This window comes from Coregonus lavaretus, assembly GCF_964263955.1.
Source record: "Coregonus lavaretus genome assembly, contig: HAP1_SCAFFOLD_774, whole genome shotgun sequence".
NCBI lineage: Eukaryota > Metazoa > Chordata > Actinopteri > Salmoniformes > Salmonidae > Coregonus > Coregonus lavaretus.
The window spans coordinates 212,314-240,263 of record NW_028159628.1 but is presented as its reverse complement, the minus strand read 5'-3'; the positions used below and the strand labels follow the sequence as shown (position 1 = coordinate 240,263).

At 42.1% G+C, this 27,950-nt stretch overlaps 1 protein-coding gene across 2 annotated transcripts; it reads left to right on the top strand.

Moving 5' to 3' along the window:
- The first annotated feature begins 1,618 nt into the window (after positions 1-1,618).
- Positions 1,619-27,485, top strand: LOC311122626 (uncharacterized protein). Of its 2 annotated transcripts, XM_084196968.1 has the most exons (3): positions 1,619-2,064; positions 13,199-13,315; positions 27,431-27,485. In XM_084196968.1, coding segments are annotated over exons 1-3 (483 nt in total). In that variant the 5' UTR covers positions 1,619-1,700; the 3' UTR covers positions 27,433-27,485. The 2 variants fall into 2 exon arrangements, with proteins under 2 accessions (XP_084053094.1, XP_084053093.1); XM_084196967.1 differs by lacking the exon at positions 27,431-27,485 and having other exon boundaries at positions 13,199-14,491.
- The last annotated feature ends 465 nt before the right edge of the window (positions 27,486-27,950 follow it).

Here is a 27,950-nt window from a genome sequence, read left to right as displayed (position 1 = left end):
TGAGTTGCCATGTAAAATATGAGTTGCCATGTAAAGTATGAGTTGCCATGTAAAGTATGAGTTGCCATGTAAAGTATGAGTTGCACATACTAGGGGGCTAGGGTCAGCTTGTCTTATCTGGACCCAGTGCAGACAGATCTAGTGATATGGACTGGTGGGACCTGACCCTTGATCAGCACTCCTGGTGTAATGTGTATCTTAGCCCCTTCACTAATGCCCCCTTGCAGCTTCTACACATCAACATGCATCTTCAAACCCGTCTAGACTTTGAGGGTGATGTGGTTGGCCATTTTTTTCCCCCAGTGAGATATTGATTGTCCCTTCCCTTCCCCTCCCCCAAACCATTTTATCTCCCTCCCTCTCTTGGTTGCAGACTTCTTCCTGGTTAACCTGATCCTGTGGGTGGAGGGCTTCTTGGCAGCCATCCCCTTCACCACGCTGGTGGCCATCTTGGCTTTGTGGTTTGTGTCCCTCACCATCGTGGGCGCCTAGACTACTTCAGCTTCATGAGGCCTGTGAGTTTCACCTATCAATCGCACTGTCTGCATGAATAACTCTTTCAGGTCATCTTACATCATGTGAGTTTCACCTGTGAGTTTCATGTGGTTCCATAGAGAACTGCTATGAGTCAACTGTGTTGGGGGTGTGTTGTGTAAGGGATAGAGAGGGGTCAAATAGAGGGGGTCAAAGAGAGAGGGTCAAAGAGAGGGGGGGAGAGCGAGGGTCAAAGAGAGAGGGAGAGAGAGGCTCAAAGAGGGAGAGGCTCAAAGAGAGAGGGAGAGAGAGGGTCAAAGGGGGAGAGACTCAAAGAGAGAGGGAGAGAGGGGGTCAAAGAGAGAGAGAGAGAGAGAGGGAGATGGAGAGGGTTAAAGAGAGAGGGAGGGAGGGTGAAAGAGAGAGAGGGAGAGAGAGGGTCAAAGAAAGACGTTCAGTGAGAGACAAAGGGGATGACATTAAGGAGATTCAGATGGAATCCCAGCCTAAATGTTTCAAATGAACAATTAGAACTTTGAGGTTCCCTCTATATACGTTTCATATAATGTGATATAATAATATTATTGAAAATAAAATAAAACCAGTCTTTGAAAATTTACTTTTTGTCTGAAAATAAAATTAAACATTATCTCAACTGCGTTTCAAACTCCAGTCAGCAGATGGCGCTGTGGGTCTTTCAGGCAAGTCTGCCAGAGTGTGACGTGGAAGTGAACTGGACGCTTCTTTCAACAACAACAGCTAGTCTGTCGTCACTAGTTACCACAGTCACAAAGTCATAATTATGGCTAAACCCCGCCTATTTCTACAACGTCTGTTCTTAAAATCGGACTTAAAATCTAACCTTAACCGCATTGCTAACCTTATGCCTAACCCTGACCTTAAATGAAGACAAAAAAGGAAATGTTTGTTTTCATGAATTTTTACGATAGCCAATGTTAGCTTTGTGGCTGTGGTAACAAGTGACAACCCAGTCATGTTATTTTATAGTTCAATGACAATGGTCAGCCACCTCGGTAGCTTGATGGCCGAAACATTGAAGATCTTTAGACGCTTTCGTGTATATTAGCCACTGTGTTTTAAACCCACTTCTGTCGTCTAGTTAGTTATCCCATTTAATTTCATATTTACGGTGTTGTTGTTATTGGTCAGCTAGCTGGCTGGTTAAGTTAGCACTAGCCTAGCCTAGCTAGCTAACATTCCCGACCATGAGCTCACTAAGCTACTCTCCTCCTGCTAAAGAAGAGGAGGTCTGCTGGACGGAGAAAGAGGGTCTGTGGCTGAACGTTGTCGTGAAAGAGGAGAAGGAAGAGGAGGATGTCACAGCAAAGAAAGAAGGGGAGGAAGTTACAGTGAAGGAAGAGGAGGAAGTTACAGTGAAGGAAGAGGAGGAAGTTACAGTGAAGGAAGAGGAGGAAGTTACAGTGAAGGAAGATGAGGCTGTTACAGTGAAGGAAGATGAGGCTGTTACAGTGAAGGAAGAGGAGGATACCGTTCTTGGAGTGAAGGAGGAGGGAGAGATAACTGTCATATTGGAAGAAGAGGAGGAGATTGGAGATCTGATTAACACCAGTAAGTCCTGTCTTAAAAACAGAAGCACAACACTGCAGTTGTTGAACTAAAGGACAAGGTCGTGGGGGTAACGGAGTCACACTCCCACTATCAAATAAAATAAAATCAAGCTTTATTTATACAGCACATTTCAGACAAGCTAAAAAGGTGTGTTTTTAAGAGCTATTTTAAAAATGTCCACAGTTTCGGCCCCCCTCAGGTTCTCTGGCTATTCCAGAGGCTGGGAGGCATAGTAACTAAAGGCTGCCTCTCCATGCCCCAGAGGCTGGGGGCATAGTAACTAAAGGCTGCCTCTCCATGCCCCAGAGGCTGGGGGCATAGTAACTAAAGGCTGCCTCTCCATGCCCCAGAGGCTGGGGGCATAGTAACTAAAGGCTGCCTCTCCATGCCCCAGAGGCTGGGGGCATAGTAACTAAAGGCTGCCTCTCCATGCCCCAGAGGCTGGGGGCATAGTAACTAAAGGCTGCCTCTCCATGCCCCAGAGGCTGGGGGCATAGTAACTAAAGGCTGCCTCTCCATGCCCCAGAGGCTGGGGGCATAGTAACTAAAGGCTGCCTCTCCATGCCCCAGAGGCTGGAGGCATAGTAACTAAAGGCTGCCTCTCCATGCCCCAGAGGCTGGGGGCATAGTAACTAAAGGCTGCCTCTCCATGCCCCAGAGGCTGGGGGCATAGTAACTAAAGGCTGCCTCTCCATGCCCCAGAGGCTGGGGGCATAGTAACTAAAGGCTGCCTCTCCATCCCCCAGAGGCTGGGGGCATAGTAACTAAAGGCTGCCTCTCCATCCCCCAGAGGCTGGGGGCATAGTAACTAAAGGCTGCCTCTCCATGCCCCAGAGGCTGGGGGCATAGTAACTAAAGGCTGCCTCTCCATGCCCCAGAGGCTGGGGGCATAGTAACTAAAGGCTGCCTCTCCATGCCCCAGAGGCTGGGGGCATAGTAACTAAAGGCTGCCTCTCCATGCCCCAGAGGCTGGGGGCATAGTAACTAAAGGCTGCCTCTCCATCCCCCAGAGGCTGGGGGCATAGTAACTAAAGGCTGCCTCTCCATCCCCCAGAGGCTGGGGGCATAGTAACTAAAGGCTGCCTCTCCATGCCCCAGAGGCTGGGGGCATAGTAACTAAAGGCTGCCTCTCCATGCCTTAAATTGCACCACCATCTAACCCTGCACCTATACACTAAAAACCCACCAGGCCATCCCAATACTTTGGCCCTAAACGATCCTACACCAGGCCATCCCAATACTTTGGCCCTAAACGATCCTACACCAGGCCATCCCAATACTTTGGCCCTAAACGATCCTACACCAGGCCATCCCACTACTTTGGTCCTAAACGATCCCCCACCAGGCCATCCCACTACTTTGGTCCTAAACGATCCTACACCAGGCCATCCCAATACTTTGGCCCTAAACGATCCTACACCAGGCCATCCCAATACTTTGGCCCTAAACGATCCTACACCAGGCCATCCCACTACTTTGGCCCTAAACGATCCCCCACCAGGCCATCCCACTACTTTGGTCCTAAACGATCCCCCACCAGGCCATCCCAATACTTTGGTCCTAAACGATCCTACACCAGGCCATCCCAATACTTTGGCCCTAAACGATCCTACACCAGGCCATCCCAATACTTTGGCCCTAAACGATCCTACACCAGGCCATCCCACTACTTTGGCCCTAAACGATCCCCCACCAGGCCATCCCAATACTTTGGCCCTAAACGATCCCCCACCAGGCCATCCCAATACTTTGGCCCTAAACGATCCTACACCAGGCCATCCCAATACTTTGGCCCTAAACGATCCTACACCAGGCCATCCCACTACTTTGGCCCTAAACGATCCCCCACCAGGCCATCCCAATACTTTGGCCCTAAACGATCCCCCACCAGGCCATCCCAATACTTTGGCCCTAAACGATCCCCCACCAGGCCATCGACCTGGGAGGATGGAACCCCTTCCCTTAAAACAAAAAAGAACGGCTAGAGAAGAGGGGAAGAGAGCGTCTTTCAGCGGTCCTTTTGCATTTATTGATGGAAAGAAGATCGATTGCCATGACTACAAGTGAACGTCTCAATCTGACTTGAGAGGACTGACTGACTTACACGCTGTGTTCTCAGGTATATTGCTACAATGAATTGAAGTCGATGTGGTCCTACTCTTTCTAAGTCAAATGAAAACGCTAACAGTTTGCTAAATTTTCTCATGAGTAAGTCGATTGTCATTATTAGATTCACACTGTTTTATATCACCAGGTTCGTAAATGTTGTGAAAACGGGTTCATCATATTGATCACAACTACCTCGTTTTACAGCCTGGTCTCATAGACTAGACGTAACATAGTAAATGTAAATGTTGTGAAAACGGGTTCATCATATTGATCACAACTACCTCGTTTTACATCCTGGTCTCATAGACTAGACGTAACATAGTAAATGTAAATCCGGACACTGAAATTATATACTTAACACTGGAATCTCCCTTAAACATTTCTGAATATATACACTACCAGTCAAAAGTTTGGCCAAGAGTGTGCAAAGCTGTCATCAAGGCAAAGGGTGGCTATTTGAAGATAATCAAATATAAAATATTTTTTGATTTGTTTAACACTTTTTTGGTTAGTACATGATTCCATATGTGTTATGTCATAGTTTTGATGTCTTCACTATTATTCTACAATGTAAAAAAATAGTATTTCTGCTTTGATCAGTCTCTATACTTCCACATCCCATGAAAGCAACATTATTATTTAAAAAAACATGATTTGAAGCTTTACATCATTAACAAAAATTGTTATATGGTTTTTAGTTATAATAATAATAATAATAATAATATGCCATTTAGCAGACGCTTTTATCCAAAGCGACTTACAGTCGTGCGTGCATACATTTTTGTGTATGGGTGGTCCCGGGGATCGAACCCACTACCTTGGCGTTACAAGCGCCGTGCTCTACCAGCTGAGCTACAGAGGACCACTTAGTTAAAGTAAGACAGACTGATATGATTGAAATATCTATGGTACCACATCATATAACTTATATTATTACAACCAACTCATGTCTGATTTCAAATGATGAAGAGGACAGAATCAAGACAGGGATCATTTTGATCTGGATTAAATGTTCTATAGAAACTGGCCACAGGTTATTGAAGCAATAAGGCATGACAACCTGTGGATTATTGTGAATAACACACAACTAAGGGCTGATCTATTGTGCCCTATGAACTGAAAATTGACAAAATAGTTCCAATTCATAAAGCTGACACAGGCACACATCATTCTACTGAATTAGGTACTGATTAGGTGATCACATTAACCAAATCTTATTTAACGAGGAAAAGTATAAAAACCACTGCTGTGGTTATCACTATCCTCTTGCAATAGAATCAGCTGGATGACAAAAACAGTGCTAATAGTACCTCAAAAGTAATATTAATCAAAAAATAACTATTGACCATGCCACATTTTTGAGTGAGGAAAAGAAGGGTTCAATTCTGGCTTTACTGGCAGAGGGATACAGTGAGCGTCAGGTTGCTTCCATCCTTAAAATTTCAAAGACGGCGGTTCATAAGAACAAGGTCAAGCAGCAGACATTGGGGACAACAAAGCTACAGACCGGCAGAGGGCGAAAACGACACTCTACTGACCGGGATGACCGCCAACTCATTCGAATGTCACTCAAGAACCGTAGGATGACATCAAGTGACCTACAAAAATAATGGCAAACGGCAGCTGGGGTGAAGTGCACGACGAGGACGGTTCGAAACAGGCTCCTAGAAGCAGGGCTGAAGTCGTGCAAAGCTATAAAAAAGCCCTTCATCAATGAAAAGAAAAGAAAAGCCAGGCTGAGGTTTGCAAAAGACCATTAGGATTGGACCGTAGAGGACTGGAGTAAGGTAATCTTCTCTGTGTCCAATTTTCAGCTTTGCCCAACACCTGGTCGTCTAATGGTTAGACGGAGACCTGGAGAGGCCTACAAGCAACAGTGTCTTGCACCCACTGTGAAATTTGGTGGAGGATCAGTGATGATCTGGGGGTGCTTCAGCAAGGCTGGAAACGGGCAGATTTTTCTTTGTGAAGGACGCATGAATTAAGCCACGTACAATGTTGTCCTGGAAGAAAACTTGCTTCCTTTTTGTCTGACATTGTTCCCCAACTCTGAGGATTGGTTTTTCCAGCAGGACAAGGCGCCATGCCACACAGCCAGGTCAATCAAGGTGTGGATGAAGGACCACCAGATCAAGACCCTGTCATGGCCAGCCCAATCTCAAGACCTGAACCCCATTGAAAACTTCTGGAATGTGATCAAGAGGAAGATGGATGGTCACAAGCCATCAAACAAAGCCGAGCTGCTTGAATTTTTGCGCCAGGAGTGGCATAAAATCACCCAACATCAATGTGAAAGACTGGTGGAGAGCATGCCAAGACGCATGAAAGCTGTGATTGAAAATCAGGGTTATTTCACCAAATATTGATTTCTGAACTCTTCCTTAGTTAAAACATTAGTATTGTGTTGTTTAAAAATGAACATTCACTTATTTAACATTTACATTTACGTCATTTAGCAGACGCTCTTATCCAGAGCGACTTACAAATTGGTGCATTCACCCTATAGCCAGTGGGATGACCACTTTACAATTTTTTTTTTTTGTGGGGGGGGGGGGGTAGAAGGATTACTTTATCCTATCCCAGGTATTCCTTAAAGAGGTGGGATTTCAAATGTCTCCGGAAGGTGGTGAGTGACTCCGCTGTCCTGGCGTCGTGAGGGAGCTTGTTCCATCATTGGGGTGCCAGAGCAGCGAACAGTTTTGACTGGGCTGAGCGGGAACTATGCTTCCGCAGAGGAAGGGGAGCCAGCAGGCCAGAGGTGGATGAACGCAATGCCCTCGTTTGGGTGTACGGACTGATCAGAGCCTGAAGGTACGGAGGTGTCGTTCCCCTCACAGCTCCATAGGCAAGCACCATGGTCTTGTAACAGATGCGAGCTTCAACTGGAAGCCAGTGGAGTGTGCGGAGGAGCGGGGTGACGTGAGAGAACTTGGGAAGGTTGAACACCAGACGGGCTGCGGCATTCTGGATGAGTTGTAGGGGTTTAATGGCACAGGCAGGGAGCCCAGCCAACAGCGAGTTGCAGTAGTTGTAAAGTGGTTATCCCACTGGCTATGGGGTGAATGCACCAATTTGTGAGTCGCTCTGGATGGGAGCGTCTGCTAAATGACGTAAATGTGCCCTTGAGCAAGGCACTTAACCCTAATTGCTCCTGTAAGTCGCTCTGGATAAGAGCGTCTGCTAAATGACTAAAATGTAAATGTAAATGTAATCCAGGCGGGAGATGACAAGTGTCTGGATTAGGACCTGTGCTGCTTCCTGTGTAAGGCAGGGTCGTACTCTCCGAATGTTGTAGAGCATGAACCTACAGGATCGGGTCACCGCCTTGATGTTAGCGGAGAACGACAGGGTGTTGTCCAGGGTCACGCCAAGGCTCTTCGCACTCTGGGAGGAGGACACAACGGAGTTGTCAACCGTGATGGCGAGATCATGGAACGGGCAGTCCTTCCCCGGGAGGAAGAGCAGCTCCGTCTTGCCAAGGTTCAGCTTGAGGTGGTGATCCGTCATCCATACTGCTATGTCTGCCAGACATGCAGAGATGCGATTCGCCACCTGGTTATCAGAAGGGGGAAAGGAGAAGATTAGTTGTGTATCGTCAGCGTAGCAATGATAGGAGAGGCCATGTGAGGATATGACAGAGCCAAGTGACTTGGTGTATAGCGAGAATAGGAGAGGGCCTAGAACTGAGCCCTGGGGGCAGTGTTTTTCTTTGCATTATTCGAGGTCTGACAACACTGAATCTTTTTTTGTTATTTTGACCAGTTGTCATTTTCTGCAAATAAATGCTCTAACTGACAATATTTTTATTTGGAATTTGGGAGAAATGTTGTCGGTAGTTTATAGAATAAAACAAAAATTTTAATTTCACCCAAACACATACCTATAAATTTCACCCAAACACATACCAGAGAAACTTATATATATATATATATATTTTTTATGTTCAAATGCCTCTCCTGTGAAGTAGTGACGCGCGACATATGCCTCGTTGCCCTGAAACAAGTCACATTTGGTTGAAATGTTGTCTTGAAGACAACGTTAATTTGCTTTGACTCTAGTGTTCCATTTGTACATCTGCATTTGCGGGACACAACATAAAATAAACCAAGCCGTGCATCACACAGTTCTGCTCCCAGAATTCCCTCTTTCCCTCCATCACACAGTTCTGCTCCCAGAATTCCCTCCCTCCCTCCATCACACAGTTCTGCTCCCAGAATTCCCTCCCTCCCTCCATCACACAGTTCTGCTCCCAGAATTCCCTCTTTCCTTCCCTCCCTCCCTCCCTCCCTCCCTCCATCACACAGTTCTGCTCCCAGAATTCCCTTTCTCCTCTGTGTCTCCCTCAGCTCCTCCCTCTACACAGGCGTGCTCTGTACGCCTGTAGAAATAAATGGCTATAAAAACATATCTAACTGATGGGATACACAAGATACATTCCTTGCCAAGTCATGACAGTTGTGTCACATTCTAAATGGACCGGTTGGCTGAAGTAGGGAAATATGCGTTCCAACAATGAGCTGCAGTTTAGGAATAATTGCGTCATTTCCCACTTAGACTACTTTTCGGTTGTCACTAGTTATCACAGCCATAAAGTCAACATTGGCTATATATTTAAAATTAATGATTTGTTTGTTTTGTTGCTTTTTGGTCAATTTAAGTTTAGGTGTAAGGTTAATAGTGTGGTAAGGGTTAGGTTTAAAATCTGTTTTTAAGAAGAGAAATTGTAGAAACGAGCAGGGTTTATGACTTTTGGTTTGTAACCCTGAAAAATGTGTCTTTCAACTTGCCAAATTGAGCCCCATTTCAAATTATCACTCTTTAAGAATAACGGTTCTGTTCTATTTTATTCTGTTATCTGTTACATGTATTTCTTTCTATAAAATGTGTGTCTTGACTGTGATAAGGGCTCGAGAAATAAGATCTGCATCTTGTCTGCTAAATTAACAAAACAAGGCTATGCCATTGCACAGCCTTTCTGAAGATTGTGTTCCATTATATAATATAACCAGTTGATATTACAGTTTCAATAAATGAATCTTAAATGGCACTTGTTTTTTTATTGACTGAATATATATATGAGGCAATTTAGCAATTAGGATTCGTTATCTTTAATGGTTATGATAAATTAGGCGTTGTTGCTCACTGTTGGCATATAGATAAATGCGCAAAACAATTTCCAGCGTCGCCCTTATTCTAAATTTTTTTTTTTTTTAAATAGCTTTTCTTTTCATTCGAGTACTCAACATTTTTTATGTGAGTACTCGAACAGTCAAAAAAAAGGTCAAATGCCCATCTCTAAAACGGACTATACAACTACAAGTAATGATTGAAGTTAAACGGACTGCAAGTAAATGTCTTACCTGGGATGAAATGTTTCAAATCAGATTTTAAGTCTGGACTAATAGTGAAATACTTACTTACAGACCGGACCGTTCCCAACAATGCAGAGAAAGAACATGGAGAAATAATAGCAAGGTAAATCACGTAATAATAAAAGTAATAATAGATACACAACGAGTAACGATAACTTGGCTATATAATCTGGGTAGCAGTACCGAGTCCATGTGCAGGGGTACGAGGTCATTGGGGTAGGTATGTACATATAACTAGGGATAAAGTGACAGATTATAAACAGTAGCAGCAGCGTATGTGATGAGTCGAAAAAGAAAGTGAGTGCAAAAAGGGTCAATGCAGATAGTCCAGGTAGCTATTTGGTTCACTATTTTAACAATTTAGCAGTGTTATGGCTTGGGGGTAGAAGCTGTTCAGGGTCCTTTGGGTTACAGACTGGGTGCGTCAGTACTGCTTGCCATGCGGTAGCAGAGAGAACAGTCTATGACTAGGGTGGCTGGAGTCTTTGACAATTTTGAGGGCCTTCCTCTGACACCGCCTGGTATAGAGGTCCTGGATGACAGGAAGCTCGGCCCCAGTGATGTACTGGGCCGGACGCACTACCCTCTGTAGCGCCTTGCGGTCGGATGCCAAGCAGTTGCCATACCAGGCGGTGATGCAACCAGTCAGGATGCTCTCGATGGTGCAGTTGTATAATTTTTTGAGGATCTGAGGACCCATGCCAAATCTTTTCAGCCTACTGAGGGAGAAGAGGTACTGTTGTGCCCTTATCACAACTGTGTGGGTGTGTGTGGACCATGATAGATCCTTAGTAATGTGGACCTCTCAACCCGCTCCGGCCGGGATGTCCTTGTCCCATCGCGCTCTATCGACCCCTTGTAGCGGGCCGGCGCATGCACGCTGACTCGTGTCGCCAGTTGTACAGTGTTTCCTCCGACACATTGGTGCAGCTGGCTTCCGGATTAAGCAAGCAGTGTGTCAAGAAGCAGTGCGGCTTGGCAGGGTCGTGTTTCGGAGGACACATGGCTCTCGACCTTCGCCTCTCCCGAGTCCGTACGGGAGTTGCAGCGATGGGACAAGACTGTAACGGGAGTAATAATGTAATTGGATGTCACGAAATTGGGGAGGAAGAAGGGTTACAAAAACAAACAACTACAAAAACATTTGGAGATTGTGAGGCCCATTTTTTGTTAAGGTGATGCATATCTGTATTCCTAGTCATGTGAAATCCATAGCTTAGGGCCTAATTTATTTATTTCAATTGACTGATTTTCTCATATGAACAGTAACTCAGTCAAATCTTTAAAATAGTTGCATGTTGCGTTTATATTTTTGTTCAGTATACTTAATGGAAAATAAACCTGGTAAACATCTCGCAGCCCTCACAAAACGAATACACACCTAACCAGTTATAATTTCATAAGATAAAAATACAAATGCGTTAGAAACAAAGCGGTTAACAACAATAACAATTTTTTTTGCTTTTATGAAAATCTATATAAATCAGAATTAAACAACAGTTGGACTGATCCTTCTTATACTCAAAAACCCTTAAGCAATTATCAGCAGACAAAAAAATTATCAATATAAATAGAGATCACGCAAAAATAAATATTAGACACTGTTAACACATTCGCAAAGAGAAAAGCACCAGGAATGGACAGTTTAGAATAAGAATAGAATAGAATTCTAGAATTCATAGAATTCTATTTAACATTTTTGAACAAAGTTGCCCCCCTATTTAAACAGATGACAACACGTCACTCAACTCAGTACTTCCTGGTTCCAAGTCAATACTTCCTAGTTCCAAGTCAGTACTTCCTAGTTTCAAGTCAGTACTTCCTAGTTCCATGTATCAAACTGTTATTTCAGTTATATCGGGAAAATCTGGAGAGTTACAGGTTTAATAAATTGTGACAATAAAATAACAACAAAGCTCATAAATAATAGAATGGCGAAAGTCTTACCACTCTTGATACATATCAACCAAACAGGGTTTATAATTTTAAAAAAGACACTTACAAACAAATACAAGAACATGTTTCAGTTTAATACAATACGCTAAAAAACTAAATATAGATGTATCAATAATGGCTGTTGATCCCAAAAAGGCTTTCGACCGTCTTGAAAGGCCTTTTCTATTCAAAACGTTGGGTAGCTTTCAACTTTCTAGCTGAAATAATACATTTTATAAAAAATATTGTATAAATGTCCTGAAGCAAAAAATATACGCAAATAATACATTATCTGGTTAAATAGCTTTAGAAAGGGGCACAAGACAGGGATGTCCTCTCTCCCCTCTCCTGTTTGAACTGGCAATTGAACCGCTTGCAGAAAGAATTAGACAGGACCCCAAACGTAACAGGTATCAGTATTGGTAAACATGAATATAAACTAAACTTATTTGCTGACGATTTCCTGATATACCTGACCAATATTGAAAACTCAATGCCCCACTTGCTAAAAATATTTTCAGAATGGCAATAATAACTAATGAGCTACAGCAGTCCTTTAAGAGGACCACAAAAATATTAAATACTTAGGATGCTTAGTAAATGACAACAAACAACAAATAAATAAAGATAACTTTATTCCATTACTCAACAATATGAAAGCAGATCTAATTCAATTGAACAATATTCCATAAATCTTACAGGTGGAATAAACCTCTTCAGAATGGCATGGCTCCCAAAGTTTGTATATTTATTCTCTGTAATACCCCATATACCAATTACCCCACCGAAGACATTCTTTTAAAAAAGTATACTCGGGCATAACAGACTTTATATGGGCAAATAAAAGTCATAGAATTAAAAAGGGAAAGTTTTACATCTTCCTCAGTCTGAGGGGGGTTTTAACCTCCCAGACTTGGAATTGGATCAACTCACCACCCAAGGCTAGTTTATTTTCAAAAGATCAAGCTAAGAACTTTAACAACCTTTAATAGTTAAGAACACTATAACAATATGGAAGAAAATGAAAGAAAATGAAACGTATTCTACAATAAATAATATCACTCCCTAAAAACACACCCCTAAGGAACAATCCTTGGGAGGCTTTTTAGAATTTACTGATACATTTGGTCCACATGGAAAACTAAAGGCATAGAAAACCGTAAATGACTTGGTAATAGGAAATACATTTATTTCCATGACAGAATTAAAAAGCAACTTTGGACTGACCAATGTAGATATTTTCAAATACATGCAACATTAAAGGTTTGATATCAGGAAAATGTCGATTTGAAATATTTTGGACATCGGAGCAGTCTTGAGGAAATCCTATTTGAGTCGGAAAAGGATATTCCTATGATAGGTAAGATATAGACAAAACCTTGCAGAAAGCCTTATGAGGGACTTTTCTTTTAACCTTTTATTTAAACAGGGAGTCACCATTGAGACCAGGGTCTCTTTCACAAGGGAGCCCTGCACATAACATTTACAAGACCAAATCAAATCAAAAACAGACTACAATACCAGCACAACCTATCACCATCCAGAACAACAGCCACTTCCTCAGCAACTAGTTTCCCTATCAATATTTTAATTGTCCGTGTATTTTGCAGTTGGTTCCAGCAAGTCTGGATTAAACGTCATAAGAACACTGTTTTTATCATATGGAGATTTCATTTAGGTCTCTCTGTTTAACCAAATACTCTGTTTGTCTTTGGCAGGAGAGAGACCAGACTCTGACAGTGGAAAGGGTCCATCAGGGGAACAAGACCTAGAGACGCCCAAACCAGCGAGACCACACTCCTGCTCCCAGTGTAACAAGAGTTTTAAGTGGTTATGTAAGCTGAAAAAGCATGAGAAAATACACACAGGAGAGAAGCCTTTCCAATGCTCCCAGTGTGGAAAGAGTTTTACCCAGTTAGGGACCCTGAAAAGGCATGAGAGAATACACACAGGAGAGAAGCCTTTCCAATGTTCCCAGTGTGGAAAGGGTTTTACACGGTTAGGGAACCTGAAAAAGCATGAGAGAACACACACAGGAGAAAACCCCTTACAATGCTCCCAGTGTGGAAAGGGTTTTACCAAGTTAGGGAACCTGAAGGAGCATGAAAGGACACACACAGGGGAGAACTCTTACCATTGCTCGCTGTGTGGAAAGGATTTTACCAAGTTAGGGAGCCTAAAAGTACATAAAAGAATACACACAGGAGAGAAACCTTTCCAATGTTCCCAGTGTGGAAAGGGTTTTACAAGGTTAGGGCATCTGAAGGAACATAAAAGGATACACACAGGAGAGAAACCTTTCCAATGCTCCCATTGTGGAAAAGGTTTTGCCCTGTTAGGGAACCTGAATATGCATGAAAAAACACACAGAGGAGAGAAGCCTTTCCAATGCTCCCAGTGTGGAAAGAGCTTTACACAGTTAGGGAACCTGAAGGAGCATGAAAGGACACACACAGGGGAGACATCTTACCATTGCTGTCTGTGTGGAAAGGATTTTACACGGTTAGGGAACCTGAAAAGGCATGAGAGAATACACACAGTATTTCCAATGCGCCCAGTCAGGAACAGGAGTTGGAACCAGTTCAGGGAACAGAACCTAAAACCAGAAAATAACAAAACATTTGAGGAACAGAAACAGAACCGGTAACGAAAGTGATCTCTACTGTTCTGGAACAGAACCGTTATTTTAAAAGCTTGGGAACAGGTTAATAATGTTATTTTTAAAGTAATTGCCTAGTGAAAATCTCACTTTTATAAGTTAATATTCTGTTATCATGACTTTCCCTCATGGGCTGAGGATCAAAGATGCCGGCTAGGCAAAGGTTTGAACACCCCCTTTCCTGGGGGCCAGTTTTATGACCGGTCGTAAATTCCTTGCAGAAACTTTCTTTTCCATGCCATGCAGTATTGGGAGAGGGAATTTCCATGTGAGACACAGGAAGTATTCCCACCAAGACTCCAACATCCAAAAGTGGATAATGAAACAATATCCCTACTTAAAATAATGTGGGAAATGGTCGGTGGGGACTTAAAGAACAATCATGTCAAATTCGTTACTATGTTGTGATGTCATTAAAGACGGTGAAACAACATAACTGTATCTCTGGGGGGGGGCTACACTTCCCCGTTATGAGGTTTGCATCAAATTGTTGTATAAAACAAATGATTAAGTATAATAATACTTTAGTGAAGATGACAATGTGATTTTATCATTGTAGATGAGATTATTGTTTTCCATATTGATTTGTTCCCAGTCAGTGGCCACGCCCAGATGAGCACAAACATGATGGAACGCCCCTTTTACCCCGAGTGCATAAAAAAATTAACATTAGACCAGCGGACGTGACGCATGAGCTAAACGATACAAAATGGTTTAAAACTACAACTCCATCACCAAAGGAAGACCGAGCACACTACGGTATAAACCGGCTGTTGCAAACGGTTGAATTTCTACCAGACCAGGAAGCGTGAAGCTGAAGCTACACGTTACAAAATGGTTAAGACCAGAAAGACCAGGAAAACGTGAGTCGTTAATCCACACGTTTGAAATGGAGAAAACTCTGAAACTCTCAACCTCTACACGAGGTGAAGAAGGAGACAATGTACTAGACCTTGTCATTTCGGTCTGCAGCTGGCATGTATAGTCGTCTAGAGAACTTTCACTAAAAGACACGAGTTGGGAAGGACAATCCCTCTCCGACAACCGCTGGTACATCTGAAGTAACCATTCTAACCACCACTACGACCAGAAACTCTACCAAGGACATTTGGATCTCTGGTGGGCAAACCAGAGTCATCAACTCAACTATCGAGGACAGCTACACGTAAATACATGTTGCATTTCTAATACAAATGAGCTTTTAGTGGGGGTTTTAAGCATTTGTATTTCCGTGTAGCGTAGTTTCCATAGTAACCACGATAGTTTGAATCTCTGTCTCTCCCTTCCACTCTGAACCTCCTTCTACCCAAACATTCATGCTATTGTTAGTCCAGTCCACTAGGGACCTGTTTTCATTGTATTACGTTAGTAATCAACAACCTGTGTGTGTGTGTTTGTATTTTGTTGTTATTTAGTTAGTTATATATAATAATTAAGCCAATTTGTGTATTGCTGATTCATCAATAAGGTTAGGGTTCTTGCAGGTTCAAGGTTTATGCGAAGTTCAGAATGAGACTGACAAGAGGTAATTATTTAATAAGTGACTTATCGATATATATAACATATATCTTCTAAGAGTTTAATTCGGGAGATGGTAACTCGTTAAACAACTTCTTCCGTGGTGCCCCAAATTCCTAATGAGTTTTCTGAATATAAATAAAATGTGGAACGCCATTAGTGAACGTTCATTATATACATACATCTATGTATCGTTACATGTAGGAGCATTATAGAGCTAGATGCTTATTTTTGATACTATCTGTTTGTTTGACTGAATTAATAAGAAATTGGCTTAACCTTTTCACACGTACCAACAAACAGGTGTGATCATTCTACAGAGGTCCCTGCAGCGTACGCTCAAACCGGTGTGATTAGAACGCTTATTTAGAACGTCCAGTTTCGATTGACGCAACAGTCATAATTTGAGCTAGCCACACTGTTTTTTTTCACAGAAACATTTCGTACAAACACAGTCCTTACAAAGTTATGTCCTGAATGTGACCTGTTTTATTTTTTTTTGGGATGCAAATGTTCAGACATTCACAGAAATAGCGACAGCATAACACAATCATCCAAACCGGAAAGTGTAGGCTACATTAGTCCTAGCGCTAACTGAGGAAAGATTGACGTAACGCAAGCGGTCATATTTAAATAACTCTCAGCTGACAGAAATCGCAATATGAATGAGCTAATAGCAATTACTATTTATAATTCATCACATCACGGGTGAGCTCAACATTGATCAAAATAATTGAGTAAAACACTTTCTAGAAATCGAAAGTAATCCGATTTAATAAGAGGAGACAAGATGATGAGTTTGGTCTGTTTGCAGTATGCATGTTGAAGGGGGTGTGTCGTCTACGATCATTCACTTCCCTTCATTCACTTCCGGAAGTTTACCCGAAAGACGAGTGAACCATTCCTTCACCTCATTATAACATCTTTGGTCTGACAGACGTTTAGGTGACACCCAGAATGTATTGTATAATGTCAACAAACATGGCGCCACACATAGCTGGCAAATAGCTTAGCATTAGCTCATTATAATCAGTACAACCTTCAAAAAAAAGTATTTTACACACATCATAGGTGTCCATTACAATCTATGCAATAATCGGAATGGAGCTAATGCGAGCGCCAGCCAGAAAATGTGCCAGTTTGTGCAAGAATGTCTCAAATGTGTGCGAAAAAAAAATGGGGAAGGGCTCTCCTCGAAGAGGGAAGTTTGTCCGGCTCAGTAAAGCATCAAACATAAATCGTCTGCGACACTGAAATGTGCTTCTTCTATGTGAATTAGAGGAGGCTGGAACACGCCTCAATTCAAACTGCTGTTTAGAAAATACAACTTGTGTAGAAAATGATTTGAAATTGACAAGTTGAAACAATGAATCCTATAGATAATTAGCAGGCAGCGCGTGTTAACTGTCCTGTTGCGTAACAATCACATTCTGGAACAGTGAGTGCATTCTGACATCACCTGGGGCGACCGTTAGAGATATTTGGAACTCGCGTGTGAAAAGGTTCAATGCAATTCTGTAGCAGAAGTTATGTTTTTTTTTTTTTTATAAGTTTATTCTCACTCATTAAAAATCTTCACTAATCAATCAACAGTTACTTGTCTTTGTAGGTCTTAATCCATTTACATTGTTTTTTAGTCATTTAGCAGACGCTCTTATGGTGAGTGGATACATTTTCATACTGTAAAGTTTCATGGAAATACAAAATAAAACAATTCCATCAACTTCCCGGGGTCAGTAGCTTCAGCTCAACATCTCTCTCACACACACACACACACACACACACAACACACACACACACCCCAACTGACACTCACAAGTGCCTGATTGATTATTCTCTGATAAGCTGCCCAGTAATTGGTTGAGAGAATGCCAAGAGTGTGCAAAGCTGTCATTAAGGCAAAGGGTGGCTACTTTGAAGAATCTCAAATATAAACTATATTTTGATTTGTTTAACACTTTTTTTTTTTTTTGGTTACTACATGATTCCATATGTGTTATTTCATAGTTTTGATGTCTTCACTATTATTCTACAATGTAAAACATTTTTTAAAAATAAAGAAACTGTTGAATGAGTAGGTGTGTCCAAACTTTTGACTGGTACTGTATGTTGGTCTGATGTGTATAAGGAAGTGAATCCAGATGCAGCACTGGAAGAATTTGTCAAACTATTCTTGCCAATTGTTGACAAGCAGCTGTTAAGACGTTAACTGTGAAAACTGTTAGAGCCCCCTAGATTGATGATGAATTGAACAAATGTATGGTTCAATGTAGGCCGTCATTGTAAATAGGAATTTGTCTTTAATTGACTTATAAAATAAAATGAATAAGCAAAAGAGGGGGCAAACAAGTCGGGCTGCTCAGCTGATTGGTTGATTTATACATACTGTCAATTTAGACAAGTCGGGTTGCTCAGCTGATTGGTTGATTTATACATACTGTCAATTTAGACAAGTCGGGCTGCTCAGCTGATTGGTTGATTTATACATTCTGTCAATTTAGACAAGTCGGGCTGCTCAGCTGATTGGTTGATTATACATTCTGTCAATTTAGACATTTTGTGACTGAACTTAACAAAAGTAAGAATAAATTATACAGTGGCTTGTGAAAGTATTCACCCCCCTTGGCATTTTTCCTATTTTGTTGCCTTACAACCTGGAATTAAAATTGATTGGGGGGGGGGGGGGGGGGGGGGTTGTATCATTTGATTTACACAACATGCCTACTACCACTTTGAAGATGCAAAAACAGTAATGGGCCTCAACATGGTGTTCTAACCGGACAACACAGTAATGGGCCTCAACATGGTGTTCTAACCGGACAACACAGTAATGGGCCTCAACATGGTGTTCTAACCGGACAACACAGTAATGGGCCTCAACATGGTGTTCTAACCGGACAACACAGTAATGGGCCTCAACATGGTGTTCTAACCGGACAACACAGTAATGGGCCTCAACATGGTGTTCTAACCGGACAAAACAGTAATGGGCCTCAACATGGTGTTCTAACCGGACAACACAGTAATGGGCCTCAACGTGGTGTTCTAACCGGACAACACAGTAATGGGCCTCAACATGGTGTTCTAACCGGACAAAACAGTAATGGGCCTCAACATGGTGTTCTAACCGGACAACACAGTAATGGGCCTCAACATGGTGTTCTAACCGGACAACACAGTAATGGGCCTCAACATGGTGTTCTAACCTGACAACACAGTAATGGGCCTCAACATGGTGTTCTAACCGGACAACACAGTAATGGGCCTCAACATGGTGTTCTAACCGGACAACACAGTAATGGGCCTCAACATGGTGTTCTAACCGGACAACACAGTAATGGGCCTCAACGTGGTGTTCTAACCGGACAACACAGTAATGGGCCTCAACGTGGTGTTCTAACCGGACAACACAGTAATGGGCCTCAACGTGGTGTTCTAACCGGACAACACAGTAATGGGCCTCAACGTGGTGTTCTAACCGGACAACACAGTAATGGGCCTCAACGTGGTGTTCTAACCGGACAACACAGTAATGGGCCTCAACATGGTGTTCTAACCGGACAACACAGTAATGGGCCTCAACATGGTGTTCTAACCGGACAACACAGTAATGGGCCTCAACATGGTGTTCTAACCGGACAACACAGTAATGGGCCTCAACATGGTGTTCTAACCGGACAACACAGTAATGAGCAGAACCTAAGCAATAAGTATAAAGTTATTGACAGTTCTGGGACTTTATTTATTCTCTATATACTTTGTCTTATTCAATTATCTCATTTCAAATATTTAGTTAATTCATTTAAATGGCTGGTTAAATAATGACAACAAAACATTCACATACAAGTGCACACATTACATTATTTACTTACATTTTTTTACTCCTGAACTTATTTAGGCTTGCCATAACAACGGGGGTTGAATTCTTATTGACTCGAAGACATTTCAGCTTTTCATTTGTAATTAATTTGTAAAAATGTATAAAAACATAGATCCACTTTGACATCATGGGGTATTGTGCGTAGGCCAGTGAAACGACATCTCAATTTAAACCATTTTAAATTCAACATGCCACATTGGCTTCAGAAACTGCCAGAAACCTGTTTTTACACGCACAGCGTTTGATTCTATCTGCTCTCTTCTACCTTTCCTTGTTGGTAAAGTACCAGGATGTTGTCTCTGGTTTTGACTCTGAATTTAGAGAACTGAATTTGAAAACTGAATCTGAATGCATCTGAGAAGTTGAATATATGACACTTTGGTCAACATGAAATGGTCGTTCCATACTATGATGGGATGTATGAAAATGTGATGACGTTGTTCTAATAATATTGATAAGTTGATGACATGAAGAACATTCACTAGCTCATGAATTTTTCCAATCAGTATTATTCCACCATGTCAGAAAAAACGGGTGTGGATTGTAAAAAGGATTTGATGAATATTAACAAAATGTGGAACGGCACTAGGGGACATCCATTATATACATCTATGTGTTGTTACATGTAGGAGCAGTATAGACCTAGTCTGTTCATTATATACATCTATGTATTGTTACCTGTAGGAGCAGTATAGACCTAGTCTGTTCATTATATACATCTATGTGTTGTTACATGTAGGAGCAGTATAGCGCTAGATGCTTATTTTGATACTATCTGTCTGTTTGACTGAATGAATAAGAAATTGCCTTAAATGCGGATGTGTAGAAGATGTAAAGTTTGTTTTAAATTCTTACTCATAATAAATATGCACTAATCAATCACCACATGCTCATGATAAATCTGCACTAATCAATCACCACATGCTTCTCTTTGTATGTTTTAATGTCATATTATTATTTGAAGATGCACTATGCAGAAATAGTAACGCCATTTCCTGGTTGCAGAATGTCTAAACCGCAACCGCTGTGAAATATCTTTTCCACAACCAAAAATATTGTATTTTCAGCTGTTTGAAGCTGGTGTACAAAACCAAAAGTAAAAGATGCAAAAACAAAACTTAAGGGAAACATAGAAATAGCGCACATATAACAGATCTACCGCTTCTTAGACTTGCTTTCAATGAGATTGACAGATCTACAACACATATTTCTATGTGAATTTTGGTCGGTAGCCCAAAAAGTTACATAGCTTTAATTTAATTAAAGAAATCAAAAATACACTCTTTTTTTTATAGATTTTTGTTTTGTTTTTCTTCTCAACTGCGTTTCCTACTCCAGTCATCTGATGGCGATGTGCATCTTTCAGGCGATGCTGCCATTGTGACGTATAATCTAGTGGACGGGATGCTTCTTCAACAACAACAGCTAGTCGGCACCTGGTACTACCTCTGAGAAGCCAGCAAGAATAAGGTTGTGACCTCGGGCGGTTTTCATTCTTCTGAATGGATCCGCCTTTTTCCCCCGTTTTACTGCGACACAACGTACAGGCAATTATGTAGGTTGTCACTAGTTACCACAGCCACAAAGTCAGAAGGCCCGCCTACTTGACCAATCAGATGAGGGAGTATGCCGGTTTGCAGGAAACGACAAATCGGATGAGGGACTGTGATGACACATCTCCACAGAGGAACTCTGTAGCACAGAGTAGATCAATATGGCGTTGCGAAATTGTGCATTGTGGGTAGTTTAGAAATCCGAAATAAGTTAATAAATATGTAATAAAGCAAAAACATAACTGTTTGTACTTCATAGGTAACCAGATCGTGACTACAACTAAGTTCCCAAGTCTTTAACCACACTGTTGTTACATTGGTGAGTAAAAACGAATGCTAATTTGCACCCCAGTATCTCTATTTGCACATCATCATCTATCATTCCAGTGTTAATACGAAATTGTAACTATTTTGCACTATGGCCTATTTATTGCCTTACCTCCATAACATACTACATTCGCACACACTGTATATATATTTTCTGTTGTATTTTTGACTTGACATGTTTTGTTTTACCCCATATGTAACTCTGTGTTGTTGTTTTTATCGCACTGCTTTGCTTTATCTTGGCCAGGTCGCAGTTGTAAATGAGAACTTGTTCTCAACTGGCTTACCTGGTTAAATAAAGGTGAAATAAATAAATAAAAATGCTTCCTACACTTTAACTTTTTGTCTGAAAATAAAATCTACATTTTACTCAACTTCGTTACCCACTCCAGTCAGCAGATGGCGATGTGGGACTTTAAGGCTATGATGCTAGTGTGACGTATAATCTAGTGGACGGGACGCTTCTTTCAACAGCAGCAACAGTCAGACACCTCGGTAGCTTGCTAGACAAAATAGCCCAACCAATAAATCTCGTTAGACGCTATCGTGTATATTAGCCACTGTGTTTTAAACCCACTTCTGTCGTCTAGTTAGTTATCCCATTTAATTTCATATTTACGGTGTTGTTGTTATTAGTCAGCTAGCTGGCTGGTTAAGTTAGCACTAGCCTAGCTAGCTAACATCCCCGACCATGAGGTCACTAAGCTACTCTCCTCCTGCTAAAGAAGAGGAGGTCTGCTGGACGGAGAAAGAAGCTCTAGTGAAAGAGGAGGAGGAAGAGGAGGATGTTACAATACAAAAACAAGTACAGGGTGAAGACGTTACAGTGAAAGAAGAGGAAGGCGCGTTCAGAGTGAAAGAGGAGGTGGATGTTACAGTGAAAGAAGAGGAAGACGCGTTCAGAGTGAAAGAGGAGGAGGATGTTACAGTGAAAGAAGAGGAAGACGCGTTCAGAGTGAAAGACAAGGAGGAAGCTTTCAGAGTGAACGAAGAGGAGGAAGCTTTCAGAGTGAAAGAAGAGGATGAAGCTTTCAGAGTGAAAGAGGAGGAGGATGTTACAGTGAAAGAAGAGGAGGAAGCTTTCAGAGTGAAAGAAGAGGAAGCTTTCAGAGTGAAAGAAGAGGAGGATGTTACAGTGAAAGAAGAGGAGGAAGCTTTCAGAATGAAAGGGGAGGAGGATGTTACAGTGAAAGAAGAGGAGGAAGCTTTCAGAGTGAAAGACGAGGAGGAAGCTTTCAGAGTGAAAGAAGAGGAGGAAGCTTTCAGAGTGAAAGAAGAGGAGGAAGCTTTCAGAGTGAAAGAAGAGAATGTTACAGTGAAAGAGGAGGAGGATGAGAAAGAGGATGGAGTTTGTGGGGTGAAAGAGGAAGAGGAGGAGATGACTGTCACAGTGAAAGAAGAGGAAGACGTTTTTGCCGTGAAGGAGAGAACTGTCACATTGAAAGAAGCAGAAGAGAAGCCTGGAGATCTGATTAACACCCGTACATACAGTAAGCACTATCTTAATGTCTTCCTGTTCTCATTGTCAGAGTGGACACATTGTTTGAGGACCACAACAACCTGCTACACTTGTGAGAAACAAGTTATGGTTTATTTCATTCCATTTTACGAGTTTATAGTTCCAGAATCTGAATAGTTCCAGAATATGAATAGTTCCAGAATCTGAATAGTTCCAGAATCTGGGTTTTGTCAATTTATTAATGATCTTCTGTTTGCAGCGTTCCTGTCAATGTTGAGTAAAGGACACTCACCTGATTACGCTTAGAAGTAGTCCTATAGGCTACCTCGCCTGATTATTCATAGAAGTAGTCCTATAGGCTACCTGGCCTGATTATTCATAGAAGTAGGACTATAGGCTACCTGGCCTGATTATTCATAGAAGTAGTCCTATAGGCTACCTGGCCTGATTATTCATAGAAGTAGGACTATAGGCTACCTGGCCTGATTATTCATAGAAGTAGTCCTATAGGCTACCTGGCCTGATTATTCATAGAAGTAGTCCTATAGGCTACCTGGCCTGATTATTCATAGAAGTAGTCCTATAGGCTACCTGGCCTGATTATTCATAGAAGTAGTCCTATAGGCTACCTGGCCTGATTATTCATAGAAGTAGTCCTATAGGCTACCTGGCCTGATTATTCATAGAAGTAGTCCTATAGGCTACCTGGCCTGATTATTCATAGAAGTAGTCCTATAGGCTACCTGGCCTGATTATTCATAGAAGTAGTCCTATAGGCTACCTGGCCTGATTATTCATAGAAGTAGTCCTATAGGCTACCTGGCCTGATTATTCATAGAAGTAGTCCTATAGGCTACCTGGCCTGATTATTCATAGAAGTAGTCCTATAGGCTACCTGGCCTGATTATTCATAGAAGTAGTCCTATAGGCTACCTGGCCTGATTATTCATAGAAGTAGTCCTATAGGCTACCTGGCCTGCGCACAAATGTAGGCCTATAAATGTGCCCATTTGGGGATCTGATAGTATTTATGATTGGCTTAACGCACCACCACTAATGAGCTGTAGAGCTTCTCAAATTATTATTTTTCTTCACCTCAAACAGGAAATAAACAAAGTCTGTTTTTTACATTAATTGAGAACAGCTCTCTTCCTTTCGATAATCACTCGCCGTGAAAGGAAAGAAATGGTCTTGCTCTGATCCAGTGGAAACATCATAAAATAGGACCTGATTACTTCTTATCCCTTGGCGCAAATCGCCTACAGCTGTGTCTGTTCGGAGCTCACTGGCATCGAAAACTCTGAGGGCCCAGAATATTTTATACAATGTTGCAAGTTTGCTATCGCGGGTTTCTGGCCGACCCAGTTGATACGATGTTTCAAGTTCGTTGTAGGCCATTCGTAGTCAATGGGATTGACAGGAGATTTATTTTGATTAGGAGATTTTCTACCTGCAGGCTGCAAATAATTTTTTTGGTTAGCTTTATGTTGGCTATTTTTACATAGTTGCCATATAATAATAATAATAATAATAATACAGTGAGGGAAAAAAGTATTTGATCCCCTGCTGATTTTGTACGTTTAAATGCAAATCAATTTATAACATTTTTTACATGCATTTTTCTGGATTTTTTTGTTGTTATTCTGTCTCTCACTGTTCAAATAAACCTACCATTAAAATTATAGACTGATAATTTCTTTGTCAGTGGGCAAACGTACAAAATCAGCAGGGGATCAAATACTTTTTTCCCTCACTGTATGCCATTTAGCAGACGCTTTTATCCAAAACGACTTAGTCATGTGTGCATACATTTTTACGTATGGGTGGTCACGGGGATCTAACCCACTACCCTGGCGTTACAAGTGCCATGCTCTACCAATTGAAGTTACTTTTAGATTTGTATAATCTTTATTTAGATTTAGATATAATTTGAATTAACCACAACAATTATTTTGAGATGGGAAGACGTTATTGTAAATTTAAATTAAACTGTTCTACGAAAATGTGCATATGAAAACCATAACTGGCAAGATTTCTACCGTCCAAAGAGTTTGGGCTACCCACTAATATGACCCCTCTGTGGAAAGGTGAGACTCTCACGAACATGTCGGTTTTTCTCTAGGACCTAGGCCTCACAAGACTAATCTTTAGATCCCCCTGTACCAGGCCTCACAAGACTCATCTTTAGATCCCCCTGTACCAGGCCTCACAAGACTCATCTTTAGATCCCCCTGTACCAGGCCTCACAAGACTCATCTTTAGATCCCCCTGTACCAGGCCTCACAAGACTCATCTTTAGATCCCCCTGTACCAGGCCTCACGAGACTCATCTTTAGATCCCCCTGTACCAGGCCTCACAAGACTCATATTTAGATCCCCCTGTACCAGGCCTCACAAGACTCATCTTTAGATCCCCCTGTACCAGGCCTCACAAGACTCATCTTTAGATCCCCCTGTACCAGGCCTCACAAGACTCATCTTTAGATCCCCCTGTACCAGGCCTCACAAGACTCATCTTTAGATCCCCCTGTACCAGGCCTCACAAGACTCATCTTTAGATCCCCCTGTACCAGGCCTCACGAGACTCATCTTTAGATCCCCCTGTACCAGGCCTCACAAGACTAATCTTTAGATCCCCCTGTACCAGGCCTCACAAGACTCATCTTTAGATCCCCCTGTACCAGGCCTCACAAGACTCATCTTTAGATCCCCCTGTACCAGGCCTCACAAGACTCATCTTTAGATCCCCCTGTACCAGGCCTCACGAGACTCATCTTTAGATCCCCCTGTACCAGGCCTCACAAGACTAATCTTTAGATCCCCCTGTACCAGGCCTCACAAGACTAATCTTTAGATCCCCCTGTACCAGGCCTCACAAGACTCATCTTTAGATCCCCCTGTACCAGGCCTCACAAGACTCATCTTTAGATCCCCCTGTACCAGGCCTCACAAGACTTATATGGTACAAGTTCCCCCTGTACCAGTTAAAAAAATTAATGGAAGTACACTACATGAACAAAAGTACTCTGACACCAGTGGCAGTCGGTGCCGTTTAAGATGAGGGAGGACCATTATTTATTTTTTCATGAGCATGGCCTTATTTCTATTACAGCATGTTGGATGACTGTCATTCATATTCCGTTCACCCAGTTCAATGTAACATTGATAGGTTTAGGCTACTACATGATACTGGAATTTTCCCTATACCCATTATGAGGTTGCTACAACCTAGCCTATGAATCAAAGTTTACGTAGGTGCACACAGGCCGAGAGAAAATGTTGAGATGACAGACAGCGACACATTCAATTCCGCTTTGCACACTCTTGCCTGCATCTAGCTGATCTAGGGTGTAATCATTAGTCCAAACAGTTGCAAACGAGAGTTTCTATTGGGACAAATTCAGATATGTTCATCCCCGTTCCGTTTGCTTCCGTTTAAGAAATGTTTTTCAACAGAATCTGCGGAATGAATACACCCCTGATCACACCCAAATGGACAGGAACCTTACCGGACGTTACTTGACCGTAGCCGTGACCCCAGTAAGGACAAGCCTGTTGGATTTCTGTTTTCTTTTGTTCGATACGCCGGTAAACAGCTTAGCTGTCCGGTAGCAGAGACCTGTGTAGAAAGGCTAAAAAAATGAGCTGGATTTTGGTTTGGTTTTATTGTTACTGCTGTGTTAAGCGCTGTGGTGCTTTCTGTTTCGTTCCCTGAATATAAGTCCTGTGTCGTTTCCCTTGGAGAAAGGTCCATTTTGGTCTATTCTTGTTACTCCACTCTCTGTTTAACACTCTCTCACACTCGTCAGTTGTTGGCAGCCTATGAGAACTCCCCTGAGTTTTCCCCCATGGTTGGGAAATTGGCAGCCTATGAGAACTCCCCTGGGTTTTCCCCCATGGTTGGGAAATTGGCAGCCTATGAGAACTCCCCTGAGTTTTCCCCCATGGTTGGGAAATTGGCAGCCTACCAGAACTCCCCTGAGTTTTCTCCCATGGTTGGGAAATTGGCAGCCTATGAGAACTCCCCTGAGTTTTCCCCCATGGTTGGGAAATTGGCAGCCTATGAGAACTCCCCTGAGTTTTCCCCCATGGTTGGGAAATTGGCAGCCTATGAGAACTCCCCTGAGTTTTCCCCCATGGTTGGGAAATTGGCAGCCTATGAGAACTCCCCTGAGTTTTCCCCCATGGTTGGGAAATTGTGAATAGCGACACAGATCTTAATGCTGCAATTCTTGCAATCACAGAAATGGGCTTATATTGGTGACCAAAAGTCGTCTGGCACACTGCTTAGGGGTTTCAGCAACTTTAATAACTCATTTCTAGCCTAGAATCATTCACTATACTAGTGAAAAAATAAGACAGAATATGGCTGTTGTTGCTCACTTGATGTCTTATTAAGACAATTGTCAAATAAGTTTGTAAAAGCATTTAAACATGAATTACAGACGTAAATTGATGTACAACATCATGGACATCGCCTTTTAGCTCAAATAAACAGTGGATTTCTGCTGTTGTGGGACTTTAACCATCTGTCTGACTTTGTTGTTCACATAGGAGAGAGACATGACTATGGTGGATCCTCTGGGGAGCCTCAACAACAACATGAAGCTGACGAGGCAGAGAAGAGTCTCTCCAGATCAGAACACCTCAAGAAACACCAGCGGAAACCCACAGAGAAGAAATCTCACCGCTGCTCTGACTGTGGGAAGAGTTACTCAAGATCAGATTCACTAAAAGTACACCAGAGAATTCACACAGGAGATAAATCTCACTGCTGCTCTGACTGTGGGAAGAGTTACTCAAGATTAGATTCACTAAAAGCACACCAGAGAATTCACACTGGAGAGAAATTGTATAGCTGTGATCATTGTGGGAAGACTTTTACTACATCTAGCCAGCTGACTATACACCAGAGAACACACACAGGAGAGAAACCTTACCACTGCTCTGACTGTGGAAAGAGTTTCTTTATCTCAGGATATTTAAAATCACACCAGAGAGAACACACAGGAGAGAAACCTTATAGCTGTAATCAATGTGGGAAGAGTTTTGCTCACTCATCCACACTGATAGC